The sequence below is a fragment of the Ochotona curzoniae genome, unplaced genomic scaffold, assembly GCF_017591425.1.
Source record: "Ochotona curzoniae isolate NIBS_2020 unplaced genomic scaffold, NIBS_Ocur_1.0 contig_883, whole genome shotgun sequence".
Classification (NCBI taxonomy): domain Eukaryota; kingdom Metazoa; phylum Chordata; class Mammalia; order Lagomorpha; family Ochotonidae; genus Ochotona; species Ochotona curzoniae.
Window position 1 is genome coordinate 3,718,286 of NW_024466599.1, and position 22,660 is coordinate 3,740,945.

The 22,660-nt window shown below is 51.3% G+C and overlaps 1 protein-coding gene across 2 annotated transcripts in view; it reads left to right on the forward strand.

Annotated features, from left to right (window-relative positions):
• Positions 1 to 11,290, forward strand: part of RNF144A (ring finger protein 144A) — a 92,131-nt gene extending 80,841 nt beyond the window's left edge. For both annotated transcript variants that reach the window (XM_040992776.1, XM_040992777.1), the window contains exon 8: positions 7,543 to 11,290. In XM_040992776.1, coding sequence (XP_040848710.1) covers positions 7,543 to 7,674 — 132 coding nt within the window. In that variant the 3' untranslated portion in view covers positions 7,675 to 11,290. The remainder of the gene's footprint in view (positions 1 to 7,542) is intronic.
• Positions 11,291 to 22,660: the final 11,370 nt, after the last annotated feature.

Sequence of the window (22,660 nt, forward strand, 5' to 3'; positions counted from 1 at the left end):
ATGTGCATGGGTATGTGTAGGTTCCGAAGGCATGCCAGGTGCTCAGGTGCTGGGTGGATGGGCAGAGGTGCCTGGGGTGGCTGCTGTTCTGCAGTCGTTCCCATTGGCCCAGAGCTGGAGTGTGTACACGCACCTTGAGCACGCACGGTGGAGAAGAGCTGACTTTGGGTGCGTGCTTTTCAAGGCCTCTGCCGTGGTCCGGCTGTAGTTGATTCCTCGTGAGAGCCATCTTTCCGAGAGTAGCGTGTTGGAGAGGGGGAGCTCAACAAGGAAAGAGCTGCAGTGAACCCTGAGTTACAACACCTGCATAGTCTGCTCTGGGGTGTGCACACCGGGGAGTGAGATGAGCATCCCTCCCTTAGGGAGCTGACATTCTCTTCTCAGAGGTGGTGACCCAGCTGCGGCTGGAGGAGGGTATGGCAGCTGGAATGTTTCCAGCAGCCCCTGGGGGGTGGTACCCAAGTCAGGGAGCTGCTGCGAGCGCACCCAAGGCAGGACTGAGCTGGTGCCAGGGTGGGCCTTGGACCCCCAGAGAGGGGTGCTGTGGACAGAGTAGGACAGATGGGTGGCAGGCTGCTGTGAGATGTTGGCTGTTTCTTCTGAGCAGAGTGGAGGGTGCCAAGCGAGTCAAGGATTTCTCTCTGGAGCCTCTGAGGTGGGTGGGCTTGGTCGCCCAGCCTCAGACTTGGAGAAGCCCAGGCCCTCAGCAGTGGCCAGGCCGCAAAGGGAGACCACGGCTGCATTTCTTCCACTTACCCCGGTATGAGTGCCTGAGTGAACTGTGGAGTCCCTCAGGGGCCTGGCAGCCAAGTGCTCTCCGATGACCATCGTTTAGGCTTGGCAATGGAGTAGCCATGACCATGTGTGTAGCTCCATCTGCAGGACCAGGTGACAGCTGTTGTGGTGGCAGGTAGCTCAGTGGAGTCACCAGTGACCACCTAGCTGTGCCTTTCCTTGGGTGACCTATGTAGTATCCCAACTGTCCATCAGGGGAGGGATGCTGTGCACTGGCAGGCCCCACCCTGTGTAGACACCCCAGGATGCTGTGCACTGGCAGGCCCCACCCTGTGTAGACACCCCAGGATGCTGTGCACTGGCAGGCCCCACCCTGTGAGCACACCCCAGGATGCTGTGCACTGGCAGGCCCCACCCTATGTAGACTTCCCTCTTCAGTCCTCAGTGGGTGGTTCTTGAGCTCTCCAGTTTCAACCAGCCCCCTGGCACTCTGGAGGCCAGTAGTAACTGGGGTCCTTGTGGCCCTGCAGATTCTGCCAGTCAGGCCCATCCAGGGGCTGGGCATGTTGAGATCCTCTCTGTGCAGGCATCCCCTCCCCGCTCTCCTGCAGACTGCTGCTCTGGGAGCCTGGGCATGGCCTTGGGCAGAGTGGTAAGGACCCTGTGACTCACAGTTTAGCTTTGTGTTTATCCAGAGCTCTTTAGGCAGCAGAGCAGCCTCATTATCTCTCATCAGCTTCTTTGCAAAGAGCTCTTTGTTGAAGGTTTACAGAGCTTGCTACAGCCTAGGGGTGATAATGGACAAAGCTCTGGGCTCCTGGGCCTCATTGTGGGCCAGATTCCCTCCAGGACTCAGCCCTGAGACCCCAGCCTCATGCTCCCCGCCACCACCACCACCAGGTCTTCACCTCGCCCTTTCCCTACAGGTGCCCAGCTCTGTGTGTGTCTGTTCTCCGCTGAGACCTGCTCACACCCTGAGCCTTGGCAGGCCCTCTCACGTGCCCAGTCCCACTCTCAGCATCAGCGTTGACAGGGGCACCTCTTCTTTTCTGGTATTCTTCGCTGGCGGGGGTGCTTTTCTAGTCTTTGTCGCCTCCCTGGCTTGGGACCAAACAATGGAAAAGTCTGGAGGAGCCTGCTGCCTCCTGTGGCTGGTGTGCAGCGCCCCCTGCAAGCGGTGGTGCTTCCTACACACGGCCAAGTCGTCCAGTAGCCGTGTCTTTGCTGGTAAGCCACACACTGTCACACTGTCCTGTGATGGTGGCTGGCTGCATGTTCTCATTTTGCTCCAACTGTGGGTATGAAGCAGGTGGGAGAGGAGGAACTGGAGGCACTGTGTTGGACAGGCGGTCGTGGTTCCATGGCCGACCCTCCGTTTGCCTCTCAGAAGCAGGTCCATCCAGGTACTGCTTGGCAAGTTCCTCCCTGCCTGGTATTCTGGGTCCTCGTGCCCCTACTGCCACCTGCTGCTCCAGTTGCTCCCCATGCACTCCCAGATGCAGCTGGTGGCCAAAGCTTGCAGGGCTGTGTGAGATTGTGAGGCAGGCTGAGAAGGGAGGAAGGCCTGGGAGGTATCAGAGCAGCAGGGTGAAGTGCGCAGGGATGCTGGAGTTGGAGAAAGCATAGGCGAGGACGTGAGCAGGGAGAACTAAGTGGGAGTCTCTAGGGATGTAGCTGACAGAGGGCAGAGTGGACAGAGTCAACATGCAGACTTGTAGACGGCACTAGGGAGCAACAGAAGCTTTTAGAACAGCACAGTTGCCTTGTGACCTCTGCCATGAGAGCTGGTTGCCTGCCATCTCGCCTCCTCGCCCTTTCAGCCTCATTCCTGTCTCTACATAGGAGCCTCCCATCTGTGGGTGGCATTCAGAACCTGCATCACTTGTGCCTCTCCTCACTTCACCTGCTCCATCAAATCCTACCCATCCGCTGTCCACTTGCCGCCGAGGGTTTGGCCCAGGCCACCTCCTCCAGGCATCCTCAGGGTGACACCCAAGGAGTGACACATAGGTGTGTCTGTGACCTCATTTCCTGCTTGCATATTATCCCCATCCTCTGATTGCTGCAACTGGCTTCACTGTACACACAGGGCAGGTGAGGTGCCCCTTGCACAGGTTGCGCCGTGGCTGACTTCCTCCAGAGTTGGGCTTTCTAAGCAACTTCTCTCTCACTCAGAACCTCACCATGAAACCCCACAGTACCCTTGGGGTACAGGTGTGTCACTTGTCAGTGGAGATGCTGCTCAGTGTAGCCACTAACTCCAGCGCCCTGTGACTGCAGACCCTGGCAGGCAGTGGTGATCTCCGCTGGCTGGGCCCCTGCCAACCACATGGTGCATCTGGCCAGAGTTCTTGCTTTGGGCTGCAGAGTTCTTGTGCTTTCCTTGTCTCTTTCTCCCTCAAGACTGTGTGCTGAGCATCTGAGCTCACAATCACGTGGTATTCTTTGATGCTTTTACAGGGTTCCCGCTCCCTAATTCTTCCAATCTGGAGGTCTGAAGCTCGGTGAGGTCACTGTAGATTTGGAGGAAGGCCAAGGCTATTGTGGGTTGCTTGATGACTTATAGAAGCAATGGCATGACACACTACGTACATTTTTACCTGACACCTTTGTCAGCTGACCCTTTCCAGTAAGAGTTCACACCATGAATAGAAAGCTGGGTCTGCCTTGTGTGAAGGTTTCCTGTGTTTTTGTTGTTGTTGTTGTTTGTTTGTTTGTTTTAAGATTTTGTGTTTGAAAGCTACAGAGAGAGCAAGGATCTCCCATCTGGTGCTTCACTGCCCAGGTTGCTGCCATCCAAGGATAGGTTAAACCAAAGCCAGGATCCTGAGCTGCTTTCAGGTCTGCCACATGGGTGGCAGAGGCCCGAGCGCTTGGGCCATCAGGAACAATAGCAGGAAACAGCATTGGAAGTGGAATAGCTGGTACAAAAACCATTGCTCAGATGGGGTGCCTGTGTTGCACATGGTGGCTTAACTCCCTGTGCTGCACCACCAGATGGATTTTTATACCTTTGTGCTGTCCTCAGTGACAGCAAGGTCTCCTGCTGCGACAACTAGGGTGGTGGTGTGCAGGTGCGATGTGGGCGGGTGCAGAGGGTCATTGTGTCTCCAGCCATGAACTCACAGGTGGAAAGTTCTGTAGCCTGTGGCTCTGTGCTCCCTTACACATCGGCCGCAAGAGCCATGGCACACACGACCATGCCTGCCTTGTGTCAACACTTGGCTCCATGTTGGAGACTTGGGAGGGCTGTTGTCTTGTCACTTGAGAAAATCCACCTGCTTAAGATGCATTGGAGAAGAGGGGCTGCTGCCCACATGGACTCTCCCTGGTATTCCCAGTTGCACCTGTGATGGAGGCAAGAGTATGTTCTTGGCTGAACGAAGGCAGTTATAAGAGCCAGCTGACTCCTGAGTTCTTGCATTCACATGTGCAATGAGTGTCCCCCAAGGTCAGGTACAAGGGCAGAGGCCACCTTATGGAAGAGCTTGTGTCCTGGAAGCTGCATGCAATGATGAAGGGCATTCATGGAACTCAGTGGAATGTGTGCACAGAGCTGACATGAAGATGCTCAGCTCTGTATGTCTTGGACATATGGGCCCTAGAAATAGCTTCTCTGGAATGATAAAATCACCCTGGATCATTGCTTGTTCTGTGTTTGCTTGGGCCATTGGCAGATGTCTCACACACAGTCATCACCTTCCCACAGCTCTGCTTTGCGCTGGGCTTTCCTTCCTACGCCCTTGAGTATAGTATGGGGAGAAATCCCCAGAACATCACCTGTCCTGCTCAGTGAACCAAGGCTGCATGCTCATGAGACAGAGTCTGCTGCTTCACTGCCTCCAGTTCCAGCTGCTCCCCTTCCACTCCAGCACTCTGCTCATGTACCTGGGGAAGCAGCAAACACAGCCCAACTGCTTGGATCCCTGCCCTCCATGTGGGAGACAAGGATGGAATTCCTAGCCCCGCCATGGCTGTTGTGGCCATGGAGAGAGTGAAGCAATGGATGTCTCCCTCTTGCTGTAATTCTGCCTTTCAAATAAATAAATCCTTTTATAAAATATGAGAGACACTGTGCTGTGTTGGAGACCTGTGATTGGCAGAATATGTCCTGCTCTTACAGAGTACGGTGTGAGAAATGCAGGTGGGGTCAGGCTGTTCTTTTGCTTTTAAGATTTGAAAACCAAAGACAGAGGAGGAACAGACACAGAGAATCTTCCACCTGCTGGATCACTTTCCAGTTGGCAGCAACAGCTAGTACAGGCCAGGCTGAAGTCAAGGGCATCTTCCTGGTCTTCTGCATGGTGGCAGGGGCCAAAACCCTTGGGCTATCTTCTGCTGCTTTTTCCAGACCTTTGGCAGGAAGCTGGATTAGAAGTGGAGCATCTGGGGCATGAACCGGTACCCTTATGGGACATCTGTTTTGCAAGCGGTGGCTTCATCCACTGTGCTGTGCATGGCATTATGTTCTATGATTTCAGGGTCTGCCAGGACACTGTCCCTCTGATGTGTGACTCTCCCAGGAGCCTTGAAGCGTTTCCTGTCTCTATGATGCCCATGTTGTATAGCCCAGTGCCTGACTGCTTGCTGAGTCAGTCAGTCCTGACTTATATTTGTTTCCTATCTCATTTGCTTGATCTGCCCAGCACCAATTGGCCACGGGTTGGGCAACCCAGTATGTCAAAAAGTGTTCCAAACAGGAGACTGGGAAAGCAATGAAAAGTGAAGAAGGGGGTCTTGCTGGCCAGGGGCGTGATCATCTGGCCAATGTCTTGGGCATGTCGTTGGCTGGCTCCCTCTGGGTCTGAGGTTGCGTTCTCAGTATGGGAATTCTCAGCCGCCTCCCAGAGAAGCAGGCTGTCCTTCCACGTCTCATTTGGGCTCAAATCTTAGCTGCATGGATTTCACGATGCCTGTGTGGACCTCAGACTGTGGTCTGCCTTTCAGTGAGCTAGCACACAGGGCCGCAGTACACATTTACAGTATTAGCACAGTATGATCAGTAAATGCAATCTGTCAAAGGCAGTCAGAATTATAAATGTGTGCTAGTGGAGCAGGGCAGGGGGCAGTTCAGGAGAAATCCAAGTCAGGGTTTCCCTTGTTTTACATATCTGTAATGCATTAGCATAGCAGCTTGTTTTAGAGTGAGAATGGCTCCTGGGATTTCTTTGTTTTGTTTTAATCTCCTTTGTAACTGAGATAAGGAAGAGTTAGATTCACGTGCCAAGTACATTCATGTGCCCGTCACTGTGAACACTAGGTGGCGGTCAAACTTCATGTTTTGTTCTTTACCTTCCACTTTTGGGAGCAGATACCACTGAGGGACCAGAAAGCTAGTGTTTGATCGTTTAGATGACAACGCTCTACTTTGAGGATTTTTTTCTTTTAGTGTCTACCCATTGTAATGGCAAATATGTTTTAAGACAGAAGTCACAATGCACAACAGTGTTCAGCTTTAAACTCCAGGAATGACAACCGTCAGGTCATCCTCTGATGTGTCTTGGTGTGCCTACATCTGGGAACCCTTCATGTATCCTACCCCCTCCAGCCATCTCCCACTGGAAGCCACCACCTCCCCTAGCAAACATGCTTGTCACCTTGGCTCCTTTTATGCCAGGACTCCAAGGGTGGTTTCTAGAAAATGTTTACCTGTGAGTTGATTGAGTTCTTGGTCTCTGTCCACCAGATGGGATGCACTATAAAGATCAGCATCTCAGGGCCCGGCGCGGTGGCGCAAGTGGTTAAGTCCTCGCCTTGCACGCCCGGGATCCCATATGGGCGCCGGTTCTAATCCCGGCAGCCCCGCTTCCCTTCCAGCTCCCTGCCTGTGGCCTGGGAAAGCAGTTGAGGACGGCCCAAAGCTTTGGGACCCTGCACCCGCGTGGGAGACCCGGAAGAGGCTCCTGGCTTCGGATCGGCATAGTATCGGCCCGTTGCGGCTCACTTGGGGAGTGAATCATCGGATGGAAGATCTTCCTCTCTCTCTCTCCTCTCTGTATATCCGCCTTTCCAATAAAAAATAATAAAAATAAATCTTTAAAAAAAAAATATTACGTAAAGATCAGCATCTCATATAAACTATTTGCAACTCATTATAGAGTGTCTGGCTCGTGGGAATCTCATCAGCTTATTAGATGTCCACACGGATGCGTGCTTATATGGAAAGGGCAAAGGGATGAAAAGGAAGAAGGGGATAGAAGGGAGGGAGGGGTAAGAATGGAGGGAAGAAGCTAAGGATGGATGGGAAGGAGGGTGTGGATAGGTGCATCGGAGGGATAGTTTGTTGAATGCATAGGTGACGACTCTGGGTGTTTGGGTGAGTGGATGGATGGTTGGGTGGATGTGTAGATGATGAGTAGATGAATGGATTGTTGATAGGTAGACAGAGGAGTGCATAGATGTCTAGACAGGTGGCTGGAATGATTTCTGCATGGATGGATGGATAAACAGGTGGCTGGATAGATGCTGGGCTGACACATGGCAGATGGGTAGATGCTGGCTAGATGGATGGATGCATGAATGCATAGATGGAGAGGTGTATGGACGATGGATAGATGGATGGATGGACAGACAAATGAACAGATGCGCGGATGATATGGATGAATGTGCGGATGCTTCATGGGTGACTGGACAGATGGATGGTCGATGGGTGATGGATGGATGGATGATGGTTAAACAGAATTATGGCTAGATGGATGGCTTGAGTGATTGATGGGTGGATGCTGGATGGTGGTGACTGTGGCTTACATGTTGGTTGTGGGACACACAAGCCCAGCCACCTAACCTCTGCTCCCTTGTCTCCTGCAGGTCGTGGGCATTTTTGCTGGATTCGGCCTCCTGCTCTTGGTGGCCTCCCCTTTCCTGCTCCTGGCCACTCCTTTTGTACTTTGCTGCAAGTGCAAGTGTAGTAAAGGCGACGATGACCCATTACCCACCTAGAGGAAGACACATTGCTGGACAAGACCCCACCTCCAGGAAGCGTGGCCCTCCCTGCCCCGCCGCCCCCTACTCACTAAACATCTCTCTTGCCTTATGTGCCCCATTGAGCTTCACAGGGTCGGGCCAGTGACTTGTGTCGGAACCTCACCATGGGGAAGACAAGGCAGGCGTGGGGAGGGCAGGTCCCCACAGTTGGTCTCTGCAGACCTGGTGTTGTGGGGGCTGTGGAAACAGATGGGTCAGGTTTCCACTGTAGCAAGAACCTGGGGACATCGGTGGGGTCTGAGAGTCCTTCTTGAACAAACGGCTATCCGTCTCCTCCTTGGCTTTGAGAAGGCGCTGTGTCGTTGGGAGAAGTCTTGGAAGGTTTCACTTCTCTGCAGACAGAGTCTGATTCTTCGGGCATGAGAGAAGCACTCTGTTTATGACAACTTTTTTTATTATTATAATTACTAATGGCATTTAGTAAAATCCTTTTTAGAAGGCATTTTTCCTTTCCAACTGAGTAGTGAAAATCAATAAGGTGCATATAAACCATCCTAGGCCTTTCTTGAAACGTGCGTTCTCAGAAGTTAAAATTCAGTGACTTTTCTGGCACAGTCACTTTCAGGAGGTTGAGGAAGCCTTACGCGGTTCGCTGGAAGCTGGCTGTGACTGTTTTTTAAGAGCTGTGAGCTGTGCACTGTCAGGTTGTGGTTCCCATGTTGTTGCGTTGCTTGATGGCGCCGATGGGTTTGAAGGACTGTCCCCTTAGATCAGCCCGTGCTATCTCATCTTTCGGGTGATTCAACTTGGGGTCCCTCCTGTTCTCACCCAGGTAGCAGCACGCCCCTTCCAATATCTCCAAACCAAATGTTTTTCTAGGGCATTGTTCTCCGTGGAACTGGAGTGCTTTCTTCAGCCCCAGGCTCCAAGAAGACAGAAGAAAATCAAGCCAGTTGCCTCCACAAGAGGGCGTCCTTGCAGGGCTGCAAGTCCCAGGGCTTTGGGGGAGCTTCTTGGATCTTTATGCTTTCTCATTACTTTGACATGTGCACATCTTGCACAGCTGCAGGTCCTGTTGCTAACAACCATGCTTGTCCTTGCTGGAAATGAGCTAACTTACCCTTTACCTCCCCTTGGATGTGAAGATTCTGCCATTGGTCGCTGTAGGGCTGTAGGTGATGGTTTCCACGGCAGCAAGGTGTGCCAGTCAGGAAGCAGGTGCACATTTCTTCCATCCTCTTGACGCAAAGCAGAGAAAGTACGGAACAAACTTGCAAAGTCACTCGTGCTTGGGAGGGGCAAAAGGCAAATGCTTCTGATTGATTAGGTGGAATTGTAAGATTTATGCAGCATCCTACAGAGAAGCCTGCCAGGAACAGAATTCCCTTCTGGCTGTTATTTTGGTCATAGCAAGCACAGGTTATTTTGTGTGTGTGACTTCTACCTGGGCAAGGTCCAACACTCCCTCCTTGACCTTGAACAGGTGAGAGGAAACGACAGTGCACCCCTCCTCACTGCGAGTGTTGATGCTTTTCTGTGACAGATGAAGCCATGGACCAGTTCAGCTGGTATCAGAGCCGTGTTCAGAATTGTCTGGTAACTGCCCTGGACAAGTTCAGGAACCGAGAGCCTGCTGGGACCGTCTTCCTTGATGCCCTGGCGGTGGGTCTCTGTCGTGTGAGACATGATGGTAGATACAGTGGCGGCTCTGGAAGAGGAGTGAGAGTTGTGAGTCAGTGGCCAGCTTGTGTGGCTGCAGCTGCAGCTTGGGCCCTCTGAAGTGCCAGTCCAAGTTGGCAGGCCTGAGGCTGTTCCTAGTCCTTCCTGCCTGGTGTAGTTGGGTCATCAGTGGTGCCCTTCCTTTGAGGGGTGGGCAAACCAGGGCCTTTGGAAAGGCTGCATCAGGGTGGGTGATGGTTCACACCCTGTTTTTCTTAGGAGGACAGGATGTTCTTCCCTCTCAGAGCTATTTCTGACCCGATCACGTACGTCTGTAGCCCCAAACATCCTTGTGCCTTCAGCTCCCCTGTATTTTGTAAGTGTGTGGTTTGATCCTTGTAGTGACCAAGCCTGTGGGGCCAGCCAGGGACAATCAGATTAGCACCTTCCTGCTTGGAGCCTTTGTCGCAAGCACGCCTTGGTCCGCTTTAGTAATAAAACGAGAGCTCATGTTTCCCTCCCCCGTGACTCCTGTCCTGAGCGAGGAAGCCAGACTCGATGTGAGTGGTCACACACACTCGATGCCAAGTCTCCATGGAGGAGATGGCCCTGGATTTGAACTTCACTGCTCCTCTGCCGTCCACACTGGGTGCTCGGCGTGCAGCGGACAAGCGTTCCTGCGACACAGCAGTTTGTCTTCAGTGAACAGTGCAGTCAAGTGTGCATGCAGCTTGCACTAGCTCCGTGGATGCATACCGTGTTACTCCTCAGGAGGCCCCTGCGCTCTGGAGTGGGGCCAGGCCGTGGCTCTCCTCCTGGGAGCGTCCTTGACAGCAGGTCCGCTGAGGTGTGTGGGCAACTGGCAGCGTGGGGGGGCTGTGCTGGCTGCTGTGATCCCTGCATCGGGCTCTGCCGTGGACCCCCAGAGTGGGGTCCCTGTACATGTCCATGTAGCAGAGGCGGGCTTCGCAGCGAGTCCTCAGTTGCAGGCCAGTTCCTCCTCCACTCCCAGCAGTCCCTGCAAACTGCTTAATGGGCACCTGCCTCTCCGGGCACCTTTCGAAAGGAGAAGGCCTGCTGTTTTTTAGATGGTTCTATAAAACCAGTTTAGCAGCCAGCTCAATTCCTGACTCGTGCCCAGGGCCCAGGGCATGACTGTCACAGAGACAGCAAGACGAGTTTATCTTTCTTCCTTAGCTGACAAAATTCGAAAGCTTTCTTTCTAACATATTAGAAGAAGAAATATATCTTTAGCAGCCAGGGGTTGGAAGGAGTTGGGGTGGACTTTTTAATATTTCTTAGATTTTCTTCTATGAATAGAATCTGTAAATGACAATGGAGTCGCCAGTGGAGCAGCGTTTCACAGATCTAACACTGCAGGAAGGTCTGTTAGAGATACCAAAGCTTGTCTATTTCTTAGCATTTACCCAAACCCCAGGAAAGCAGCAAAGCGAAGAGACCTGCGTTCAACACATCGCTGACGCTTCCCGACCTGGCAAGCTTGCTGTCTCGGTTCTCATGCCCCGAGGTCTCCCCGCCTCCGATTTGTGCAGTCGTCTTCCACGATTCCAGGGACCGTGACGGGCCTCCCATGAGGGGCCACTCTGTGCCACATGCCTGACCTTTCCGTCCTCCTCGGCTCACATGACCGTGGGTGAATGTCAGTCTTGCATCAACTCCACACGGATGACTTATGCACATGGATGCATTATGTATGTGACAAGTGATGGTCGAGCAAACACAAGGCACTTTGTGTCTCTGCGGCGTCGTACGTCATGTGCCACGAACACTGTGATGTATACACGAGCTGTCTGGATGCCTTCTCATGCTGTGTTTTGTACTTGGGAACCCTGATGTAATTCCAATACATATTTTACATGTATTGTGTTTTCTGTGGTCCACCTCCTCACCCTTCAGAAGGGGGTGTCTTTTTCAAGATATTTTGGCTGGAATACAGGTGACTTTTGTAACAGCGGCTTGGCTCAGTGTGTTGTGGATGCTTTTCTCACCGTTGTCCTGAGGATGAAGGGAGAGTGGGGCACATAGCTTTGTGTTGATAGGAAAGCAGCTCTCAGGAGAGTTCTTAACCCTCAGTTGCCAAAATCCTACAGATTGCTGGGCTCAGCTGTCTCTCAGCTCCTTGTTATGCTAGCCCTCCACGCTGCACAGGGGCGCAGGTCCACGTGGGACAGGCGCCTTGCAGGCTGCACTGCCCCATTGGAGCATCAGAAAGGCCAGACTCATGCTTTCTCTCTGGGGGGAAATGGCCACAGTAATGGATGGAGTTCTTTCATTTTGACTGACCTTGTCTAAGCTTCACAGGAGGATAAATGCTTCATTAACAGGAAACCGAGGGTGGGAACAGGCCGTGAGCTGCTTGTCCAGTGTTTGAGTTAAACCCCCCACCGTCGGTCCCCTACTGTGCGGAGTGAGGGGGGTGCAGGGTAGACGGGTCCTATGGTTGCTGTAGACTCAACATGCATGTTCTCACAGAGGTCTCGGTCTGAAAGGAGACAGATCTCGTCGGGTATTGTCCTCATATGGTGCACAGCAGGCTTGGGGAACACAGGCGTAGCGGTCAGTCAGACCCGAAGGTCAGAGAGGCTGACCACGAGCTGGGTGTTGCAGACAAGCAGGCGTTAGCAGTACATGAACCAGCCAGATGTCCGAGGAACAGTCCAATCCAGATGTGTATGTGGTTTGGTCAGACTGGCAGATGTGGTTGGAGGGTTCCTCAAGTGTGTAGACCCGAAGTAGCAGCAGATGCAAAGGTCAGGAACTTGGCCTTCATTACAAGGCCAGTATGGGGGGGGAGGTATTGTTCCCTTCAGGCTGCTGTAACAGAACCTCAGGGCAAATGTGGAAAAAATGGCATTTTTTAAAATCTTGGTTGTGATGAAGGCTCACTCTTTGCAAGTCAGCTGGCTCTGAGCTGCCTGCTTGCCACAGGTGGTGCCCATGGTCAGCAGTCAGTGGAGTGAGGAGCCTGTTTCCTGTCTGTCTGCCTGATGCTCCTTCCTAACTCGCCCCCACTGATCTGTGTGGAGGCTCCTTTTTGTCCTGGGGTGGTTTGGGATCCTGACAGGATGCTTGTTCTCAGAAGCACCTGCTGTTGACCTGCTGTTCCCATCCTGCTGCCACACTCTCTCCAACCAAAGGGCCCTTTGGGAAAAACGCTGTGCCTGCATGGGCGTTCAGTTCAGGCTTTCTTCCAGTCAGGTGGAGGGAGAATGGGACCATTCATTGCATCACTGATGACAAAAGATTCAGAGTCAGTAAGAGCGTCCCACTGCCTTGAGCAGAATGGGGTAGGAGTCAAAGCCATCCAACACGAGGGGGGGGTTTTGGTGCCACAGGTGCCAGCCAGCAGAGGGGCTGTCATTAATGACAAAGGAGTAATTGGCATGTTAATGAAATATGCAGATAATACTAAACCAGGGGTTGTTGCAAACAGCAGTTAGGAACTGCAGACCCTGAGCAGGGACAAAGAAGAGGGAAAGCCACCATAAAGCAAGCCTCTGTTTTGCAAAATACAAGATAAGGCACCTGCAGAAAAATGTATAGAGAGCTCAGAAGCCCAGAACAGTGCAAGCATGGAAGGCAGCCCCAGCGCCAGGAGTGCCAGCAGCGGGCAGTACCCTGTCCTCCTTCCTCCCAGCTGGAGCTGCACTCACACCAGGCGGCCTCTGGAGCTTGTACCCTGGAAGCCCTTAGGAGTCAAGATCCACCACAGAGCCACAGGCTCATTTTCCACCCAGCCTTGGTTTAGGTCGTCTTTAATCTCCCGTAGGCTTGTCCTGTCTCCTCTGCCCACCCCTCCCACACTGCTATCTCTAGAAGTTATTTTTCTCTTGTTGTGGGGTGCGAGCAAGATCATGTCAGACAAGTCTAGGGTGTATTAAGGAGTCTTTATTAGCCAAGGTTGGTGATAACAGGGCCTGCTAGAAATTCTCAAATGAGAAGTCCTTATGGCAATCCAGTCTGAATCAAAACTCTGAGAGGAACAAATGGCCATTACCATGAAATCCATCTGTTAAACTGAAGACCTCTGTTCCAGCCTTCCCAGCAATGTAAATCATTCTGAGACATGCAGTGACCAACCTGAACACACAAAGCTACAAGCATTCACCTCTTCCTGGCTCCTGCCCACCTTCCATTACGGCTAGGCCTCACCTCAGAACTTTTGAAAGTATACAAATTAGAAATACAAAACAACATAGCACTAACATCTTTACTGTCTTGCCCAAGCAGTGAACAGAGGGTGAAGTCTACAGGGCCATGCTCAGGGACTACCTATCCTCGGAGTCTGCAGGAAGCCAGAGAGCAAGCAGGTGCTGTGGAGGCCAGGAGTCCAGTGCTGGAATGCTGGATGTGGTCAAGAGAGCGAGCCCCTCCCTACCATCAGCCTTTATGTAGGCTCGTGAGGGGAGGGGTTATGCAGCAGTGGAACACCACCCCCCTCTCAGGTTCTGGGAGGTGATGAGTGAGCATCACAGATGGGCAGAAAGGATCGCGTGGGTGGAGAAAGCGTGGCTTCCAAGCTTGTGACCCTGAGCTAGTTTTCTAAGACCAAACACTCTGATGCTCCTGTTGCAAACTCTTGTTGGAGGGACAATGGTTTGATCAAGCCAGCACTGGGGCACCTGCAGCCTCTGCCAGGTTCTGGGCTCCGCTTCCAGTTACAGCTTCCTGCCAATGGGCTCCCCGGATGACAGCGGTGATGGCTGAAGAGGTTGAGTCTGCCACCATTGTGGAAGACCCAGAAGGAGCTGCTGGGTCCTAGCTTTAACTCCAGGTAAGCCCCCAGACATTGCAAATGGGCGATCTCTGTTGTTGGAATGTATGACCTGGGGCAGTGTGTTAAGAGGTGATTGGTGAAGGTGAGAGAGAGCTACAGGGAGTGAGCTATACATCCCCCCCGCCCCCCTGAAGGTACAACTTCAAAGGCAGAGGACAGTCACTAGATACCAAGCCTGGCGGCTCCTGGGTGTTCCACTTCCCAGCACCCAGAACTGTGAGAGAAAATAAACAACAAAAAACCTTCTGTCCTTTGTGAATGACTCAGTCTAGGGACTTTGTCTAGAGTGCAGAGGGTTCCATGCTGCTGGCCTCCAGCTCACTTTTAAGTGACACAGTTGGTGTCCTGTTTATCTCGGTTGGCTTTCATCTATGCTCATCAGTACTACACCTGCTGCTGCATCCATCCTACGTCTGTAGCTCCAGCTGAGGTTGCCAGCGACAACTCTGGCACCACAGCCCGCTGGTGCCTACCCTCCTTACCCCGTGCCCTGCACCGGCTTTGCCATGGCTGGTATTTCTTCCTTTGTTTGCCTGTGTTCATTCTCTCTGACTCCTTCCCACGTCTCTGGTAACATTTTCTCTGCCTTTTTGATGCTTTGTCTTGTATTTTTCATTTATTAGATGATACAATTATTCAAGGATGAGCTTCTAAACTCTTAATTTTGTTTCCACCCTCTAGTGAAGGCAATGTCTGCGCTTGGCGGGCTCTCAAAAATTCTTCAAATTATTCCTGCATCCGAATCAACTTTGTGTCATTACTCCTGTGTTATCTTTCTCTGGGCTCCAGAACTCAAGTTGGATATGCTGAGTTGATTGCCATGGACTAAACTGGACATTCCAGGTCCATACCCCAGTGAACAGAATCTGCTAGAACAATCCAATGGCCAATATCAAATACCAGTCTCACCCTGGAATGGCTTCTCTGGAACCTTCAGTGGGATTTTGATGCTTCTTTGCTTGTATGATCTGGGCCTCTTTGCTCAAATACAGGCAAACACGCACTTTCCCTGACTGGCTCAGACCTAGGGAGTGTCTTTCCTGGGTCTACACGACCCCAGTCACAAAGCAAAAGATGCTGGAACCATGCTCTTCTTCCCGGCCTTGCTCACTGCTCCATCGAGCATCTGTAGAAACAGTAGTGTTAGGGTTCGTGGCTTGGTTCTCTTGGAAAGCTGGGAGCACTTGGCCTTCCCCACCCAGGAAGCGAGAGCCTCAGGCTGTGAGCTCATTATTTCCTCTTGGCGCTTGCTGCCTTTTGAAGCCGCCTCTCTGCCAACCTGTGCTTGCTCCACATTGCCCCACCCACACACTTCCTGTGACTGTGTCCCCTGTGTGCCCCCGCCCAGTAACCTTCCCACTTCTCCCATCCACAGCCCTGCCCGGTGTCTCAGCACGTTGTTCCCGTGTGGGTTGATCTGCGTCCCCCACGTTCATGTGGCCAGGCACGTGGCCCACAACCTGAGGAGCTGTTTATAGCCTGGGTCTTTGTAGCCTTCATGATTTGCTTATTTATTTGAAATGCAAGGTTACAGAGAGTGGGAAAAACTGAGAGCGATATCTTCTGTTTGCTGGGTTACTTCCTGAATGGCAATAGCTGGGCCAGACCCTCCACTCAGCTTTCCCGTATGTGCTGTGCTTTCTGAAGAACATTACTGGGGACCTAGATCAGAAGTGTTGGCTTGGTAGGTGGCCTGATTTACCCGTAGGCACAGCGCTGGCTCCTCTCCCCGCTATCTCCTCTTCCCTGTAGCAGCTTTCAAGCGCCCCCTCCTGTGTGGGGGTGGCCATTGCACCCCCTCCTTAAAGCTGACACCTGACTCTGGTTTCCTGGTTCCCAGGGTCTGGCCTGGGGAACTCCCTGGGAAAGAGATTACAGCTTTATGAGCGACAGGTCAGAGGCTCTTCCGTGGTCTACCTTTGTGCGCTGCGCCTCATCGCAGCTGTAGCACAGGGGTTGTCTTACACGTGTTCACAATTGCTTCTAAATTATTTCGTGTCTCACCTGCTGTGTACCAGAGGGCCAAGAAACACAGCCCGAATGGACACTGCGGCTGCTAGGGACAGCATCGCGATGAAGGACTTTCTCACCTGGTGAATGTGAGCATCCGCTTGGCAGGGTGTTACAGAGACTGGAAATCAGTGGTCACCATCCACTCACCACAGGTGAACTTCACGAATGTTTTCTCTGGTTCTCAAAGTTGCCATAGTGTAAAACTAACACCATCCTGACCACTTCTTTGAATGACACGAGGATAACAGGACAGGAACTGCTATTTGGCTTTATTTATTAAAGAAAAAATTGAAAGATACATTTTGAGAGAGAGGTAGAGAGATCTTCTGTTCATTCATTCATCCCTCCATTGGTTGCGATAACCAGGGCTGGGTGGGAGGGAGGCCAAGATGCTGAAACTCCATCTGGGCCTCTCGCTCACACAGATGGCATGGGCCCCTGAGGCTGGGTCATCTTCGGCTGAGTTCCCAGATGTGTCCGCAGGAAGCTGGATCAGAAGTGGAGCAGCCAGGAGTTTGTGCTCCAGTGCGGACGCTGGGGTTGCGGGCTGCAGCTTCACGCACGCTGCACCACCACACCAGCCCCAGTTTTATGAGGATGAGAGAGGTTCCATTCATTGCAGGCAGACTGGTGTCAAGAGCTTCTAGTTCTTAACTGTCATGGCATTCTCAAACGTTTCATCCGTCAGTTTGGATAAAGTTTAGATACTCCCTGGAATTATAATTGCTTAGAATGGGCAGGCACAGATTGTGAGAAATATGGTCAATTTTCTTGTAGAAATCGCCTGGATGAATGTTATGCAAAGGCTTGTCAGTGGACACAGCATAGAGAAAGAGGTGGAAGACCAGGAGGGATTTCAAATTTCCAGAAGCTTTCTGGAAGACACATCCCTGGGACTCAGGACTGAATGGTCAAGGGGAAATGAAAATGGTGATGGATATTGTGTTTCAATGGGAGGGAGCCGGGTGCTTTGCAAACATCACATAATCCTCAATTTTAAAAAATTCGTTTTATGGTAAAAACAGGTTGGATTTACAGAGAGAAGGAGAGGCAGAGAAAAAGATGTTACATCCACCTATTCACTCCCCTAATGGCCACAATGGCCAGTGCTGAGCTAGTCTTAAGCCAGGAGCCAGGAGCTTCTTCCAGGTCTCCAACCAGCATGCAGGGTCGGTCTCACAGCCACTTCTTGGGCTATCCTGCTTTGTTTTCACAGGCCACAAGCAGGGCGCTGGATATGAAGTGGAGCAACAAGGGACATGAAACAGCACCCATATGAGATCCTAATGCTTGCAGGGTGAGTATTTAGCCATTTAGCCATTGTGTCGGGTCCCTAATCCTTAATTCTAAGCAGCTTTATTTATTTATCTTTTTATTTGTAAGGGGCAGAGAGAGACATAGAGATAGATAGAGATAGAGATAGAGGAGAGGAACCAAGCTAGGCTTAAGCCAGGCATCTAGGAATCCATCCAGGTCCTCCACATGGTTCATGGGAATCCACATAGTTAGGTGGTCATCTGCAGCCTCCTGAGCTGTAGGTGTCAGGTTGCTGGATAGGGAGTGGGGCCCACCTCCATCAAGGCTCAGGTCGGAAAGCAACACAGAAGGCACAAGGCTGTTCTCCGAGGCAGATCTGATGTGGCCTGAAGTGCATGGGAGCCTGCAGGTCTAGGTGCACCTTGTATTCCCACCAAATCCCCCAGGACTCATATGGCTGAGCATGCCATGCTATTCATGGCTTTGCCCCATGCAGGACTTCAGCCAGAATAAAGCCAAGTGCAAGTGCAACAAAGAGAGGAGTTGCTGCTCTTGTTGTAGCTCATGTTCCCGTTCTAGGTTTAGTCGGGGACTTTTCCTGTCCCTGCTCCACAGAGATTGTGTCCGTTCCTGTGTCCCTGACCAACCTGGAGATGAACACCAGCACCCCTCCCCCACGCACACCCTCTGTCTTTCCCATATGGACTTTTCGCCTCCTGCCACAGACCCAACTCTGACATCCCATCCTGTTGAAGGCCTGTCCTGGCCGTGTCCAGCCACTCTGAGCGGTGTCGGTCACCTCTGCTACCTCATTTCCTCCCGTAGAGTTTGATTGGATCACCATGTTGGTGTTTGGGTTGCACTGTCATTGCCTGTATGCATGTCTGTCTTCTGTTTTGGAACGTGGTTGCCTTGACGGCAGACGGAGCCCCAGTGCAGCACTTTGTTATTCCTGGTGTCTGGTAGCTGGGGAACGAAAGATTTCTAGAAGAGTAGGAGAACTCAAAAGTGGAATAAAGCAATATGTAGATGGCCTGGGATGTGTTGTGAACGTGGCCCATGTCACCCCAACACTGCCCACAGATGAACCAAAGTGGCCGTCACCTGTGTCAGGCCTGTGTCAAAGCCGAATTGCCCCCCAGCGTCCTCATGGAAAGCAGAGCACGGTGCTCACTTGCACAAATATTTCCCTGCACGGTTTTGTGGTTCAGGTCGGTGTCTAGCTTTCAATGTCAGCACTGAGCCTGGGTGGCAGCAGAGCTTTCCCTCCTGGCTTCAGCTGAATGTTTAGGAAGAGTCTGCAAGAGATGCTTTCTGTTGCTCCTGGAAGACTCACTGTTTACAGAGCAATCAGTCACATGCTATGGGAAGGAGGAACCAAGCCACACGGCCAGGCGGACTGTAGCTTTGTCTTCCAAGATGAACAGAAGGACAAGCCCAGCAGAGGCTTCCGTGGAGACTCACTGCCGGTGTGCACACCCTTCCAGGGGCCAGGCTGCCATCCCCTCAACACACACCTGGCTGCAGAACACAGCTCTGGTGCTGGCCTCCTCGGCTTGCATTGGCTGACTCTCAGTCCAGCCACTCTTGGAGGTTATGGCTTGGGACAGTTCCGAGGCCTAGGATTACGTCTGCTCAATACTTCAAAAAAAATGTCCATTTTATTTATTTAAGAGAGAAGAGAAAATGCCAGGCCAAAACAAGGAGCCAGGAGCACACCCCATAGGTTAGCAGGAGTTGTGTGCTGGAGCCATCAGCTGCTGCCCCAGGATGTGCTTCAAAGGAACAGGGGACAGTCAGGACTGGAATGCAGGCAGGTTCGTGTGGGCTACGCAGCCCAAGCTACTTCTTAACCCCTATGCCACAGACCCCAAAACTTACGTTCACTTTGATAAAACAGCACCTCAATTACCCAACACAGGAGAAAGATTTTTTAGAATTTAGAGGGACTGATAACTCTGCCGAGTTTCTACTAAGTATTTTTGATGTATTATTTGATGAGAATTATCTATCAAGTATCAGCATGTTTTATGAATAGTACTGTGTCTAACCTTACCCTGATAAAAGTAGGAGATAGTGTAATCCCTCCAAAGCCCAGTGGCCCGGAGCCTAAATTACTGAGTCTAGTGGTCATTTGGGGAGTCCTGGTCTCAGTGCTGACAACAAAGTCAGCTTCAGCTACCTCCAGGTGAGTGGGGCCCCGGATCCTGCTGAACACAGTGGGGCCCTTCTCATGACCTGAGCTCAGCTGGATTAACAAGAGACCTTCAGAGGGAGAAAGAGTGGAGGAGAAAATGTGGTGCAATGGGAGGGACTGCCCAATGTCAGGCCTTTATAAAGGGGCAGCCATCCAGGGCAAGAAGGAATGGCTGTGGAGCTGGACCAATTGGGCTTCGTGGAAGAGAAAGATGGAAGCCAGAGAATAAGAGGCAGGGACATGCTTTAAAGAGGTCTGAATGAAGAAGTACAAAAGGAACAGAGTGATCTCAGACAGTAGAACTGATTCAGAGGGGATTGGCTTACGTGCACTTAAATCATGGCACTGAGAGAGCAGGTCGGAAGGTCGGGGAGGTGCTGGAGTGAGGCACTCAGCAAGAGACGACTCTGCGTGGAGCAGGAGAGCTGCTGGGTGACACTGAAGAAAGGGGAGGGGTTCCTTACGGTGATGTCCAGGGCCCCAGCAGAGTCCAGACAAGCGGGATCTCCACAGCGACAGTCATGGAGGGAAATGGGACAGTGAGCACGTGGCAGCACAGGCCGCAGGTCAGAGCAAATCTGTTCCTGCTTTGATAGGAGGATGGACAAAGACAAACTGTGGTGGGCTCAGAGACGCAGCTTCTCCTGGTTGTCTGCACTAGTCACCCGAGCCAACAGCGTCGCTCCCCACTTTGCTTCTGGTTCACCAGGACCATTGTTGAATCTCTTGGAAGCATTCTTACTTCTTGAACTAAGACCTCTTGCACAGTAGGGAGTAAAGTCATGTGAACAGGAGGAAAACATGAGTGAGTGACGAGGAATGCTGATGGTTCTTCTATTTCTGTGTCTTAATTCATGGACCCATGAGTAAGTGGCTGCCAGAAAAGGGGCATCAATATTGGATTTTGATTTTGAAGACCATATACCCACCGAAGAACGGAGAGTTCAACACCTGTGCGTAATTGTCACTCAGTTCTCAGTATGTCTGCATCTTCTCGCCATCCTCCAAGCCAGCAAGCTGGCTGTTTTGTCTGCTCTGGGATGCTGAGAAGCGCAGCAGGGCCCGTGGGTTCATGAGCTAGAGTCCATGACTGCAGCTCCTTGGCTGTGGGGTGCTGCTTGGTCAGACACCAAGCTCTGCAGGATCCGCCATGGTGGGTAATAGAACACAACTGGAGTTGGAGGTAGCATAAAAAAAAAAAAGCTTCATGGAAAAATGTGTCTTAGGGAAAAATTATACATGGAGGTAAAAAATAGGCCAAAATAAACTTATCTTTCAATTTGTGGTCTTTCATATTACCCAGACTTTGACTGGAATGTCAGATTTTCAGATACGCCCAGAACATGGGAAGAAATCCAGCGATTTTATGGAGCCAGACTCTGCTGCTTGGAGAACACCCTCCTGGTACTTGGCAAGCACTGTTCCCCTGCCAGGGTCTCTTCGATGTGGGTCAGACTTGCACTTCCTAGAAGGCTCAGGAAGTCCGAGTATTTTGAGGACAGCGAGAAGAGAGGAATTTATCCAAACCTGTAGATATTGCAGTCGAAATCTGATGTTAAGTTTATGGCTCATTTTCCTAGCCTCCTGAGTCTATTAAAAGGTGACCTCAGATTGCCTATGAGGCAGTTCCAGCTAAGCAAACTCCACAAGATCCCACATACATAAGACTATTCATACCACTCTTAGGTAAGTAAACAGCCCATATTTAGCAAGGCTGAACATATTTGCAAACAAGTCAACCTTGCATTTTTGTCTCCAGTTAGAAGGAGGACTGCTGCAGAAGAAACCCAGAGCTCACATGCTGTTGAATTCTAACCCGACTCACTGGTCTATTGGTCTTCAGCCGTTGTTACTTAGCTATGGACTGGATGGGATCCTGAGCTACTCTGCTTTCCTTTAACATCTGGTCACAGTCTCCAACCTGCCGGGTCAAAACTCTGCCCGCAGTTCCAACTTAGAAAAGTTCCAACTGCCCTTTTGCCAAACCCTGCCAGATTCAGCTAAACAGATCAACACGGTAGGTTCCAGGTAGAAAACCTCAGAAAAGACGCACTGCCTTCAAGTCTAGCGTCAAGGGCTCTTCTTGAAGGCTGCCCTCGGAACTCGCCAACTGGGCTTCTAACTACTGCTCTTTTTTATTTGACTCCATAGAGATCTTCCCTCATTAAATGTCTGATTTCTGGCAACATCTGGCAAATTGCCCCTTATCCCAATACACGATTGAATTGGTCCTTAATGAATACGTAAACCAGGTTCAGACCTTCTCCTACCAAGTGGGTATTTTCCGATAAAGTCCTACTTAACTAAATAACAAAACAAACAAAAACCAGCAGGAACCCTGCTCCTTGGCCTCTTTAAGACTCTCACGGATGGACAGGGTTTCTTGTCCATAATTCCCAGGGATCCCACACCCCGTGCCCTAGTCCGCCTACACCCAACATTCACTTCAGTTGCTTTATCTAATATCCCTACCAATACCTGTAATGTTTTTTCATTTCCTCACGGCCACTGTGGACCTTGGCTATTGGTTTCCATGTACCCATGATGCATTTAAAATTGACCCAGGATCCCTCCTCCATCACAGAAGTCCATTGCAATGGTCTTACCGTGATGAAATTGAATAAAGTCATTCTTAGCAGTGTTTTAGTGATTATCATTGAGTATTTCTTTTTTTTTGTAGAACTAGAGGAACCTTCTCAATAATTTCCATTGCATGTGCCATGCCCAAGAGGTGGTTTGCCTATGCTGCTCTGTAAATATGATGAAGCCAAAACGGGGAGTTCAAACATCTGAGTAGTGTAAAGATGAATGTTGACTGAAAGTAAGGGTACTATGTGATTGACATTTATGTTATGGAAGAACAGAGAATCAAGAGTTGAGGGTCTGGTGTTGGGGTACACTGGGCTAAGCTGCTGCTTGCCCCATTAGCATCCCATATGAACATCTCAGCTACTCCACTTCTCATTCAGCTCCCTGCCATTGTACCTGGGACAGCAGTGGAGGATGGTTCAACTGCTTGGACCCCTGCCACCCACTTTGAGACCCAGATGGGTTTCCAGGCTCCTGGCTTCCGACTG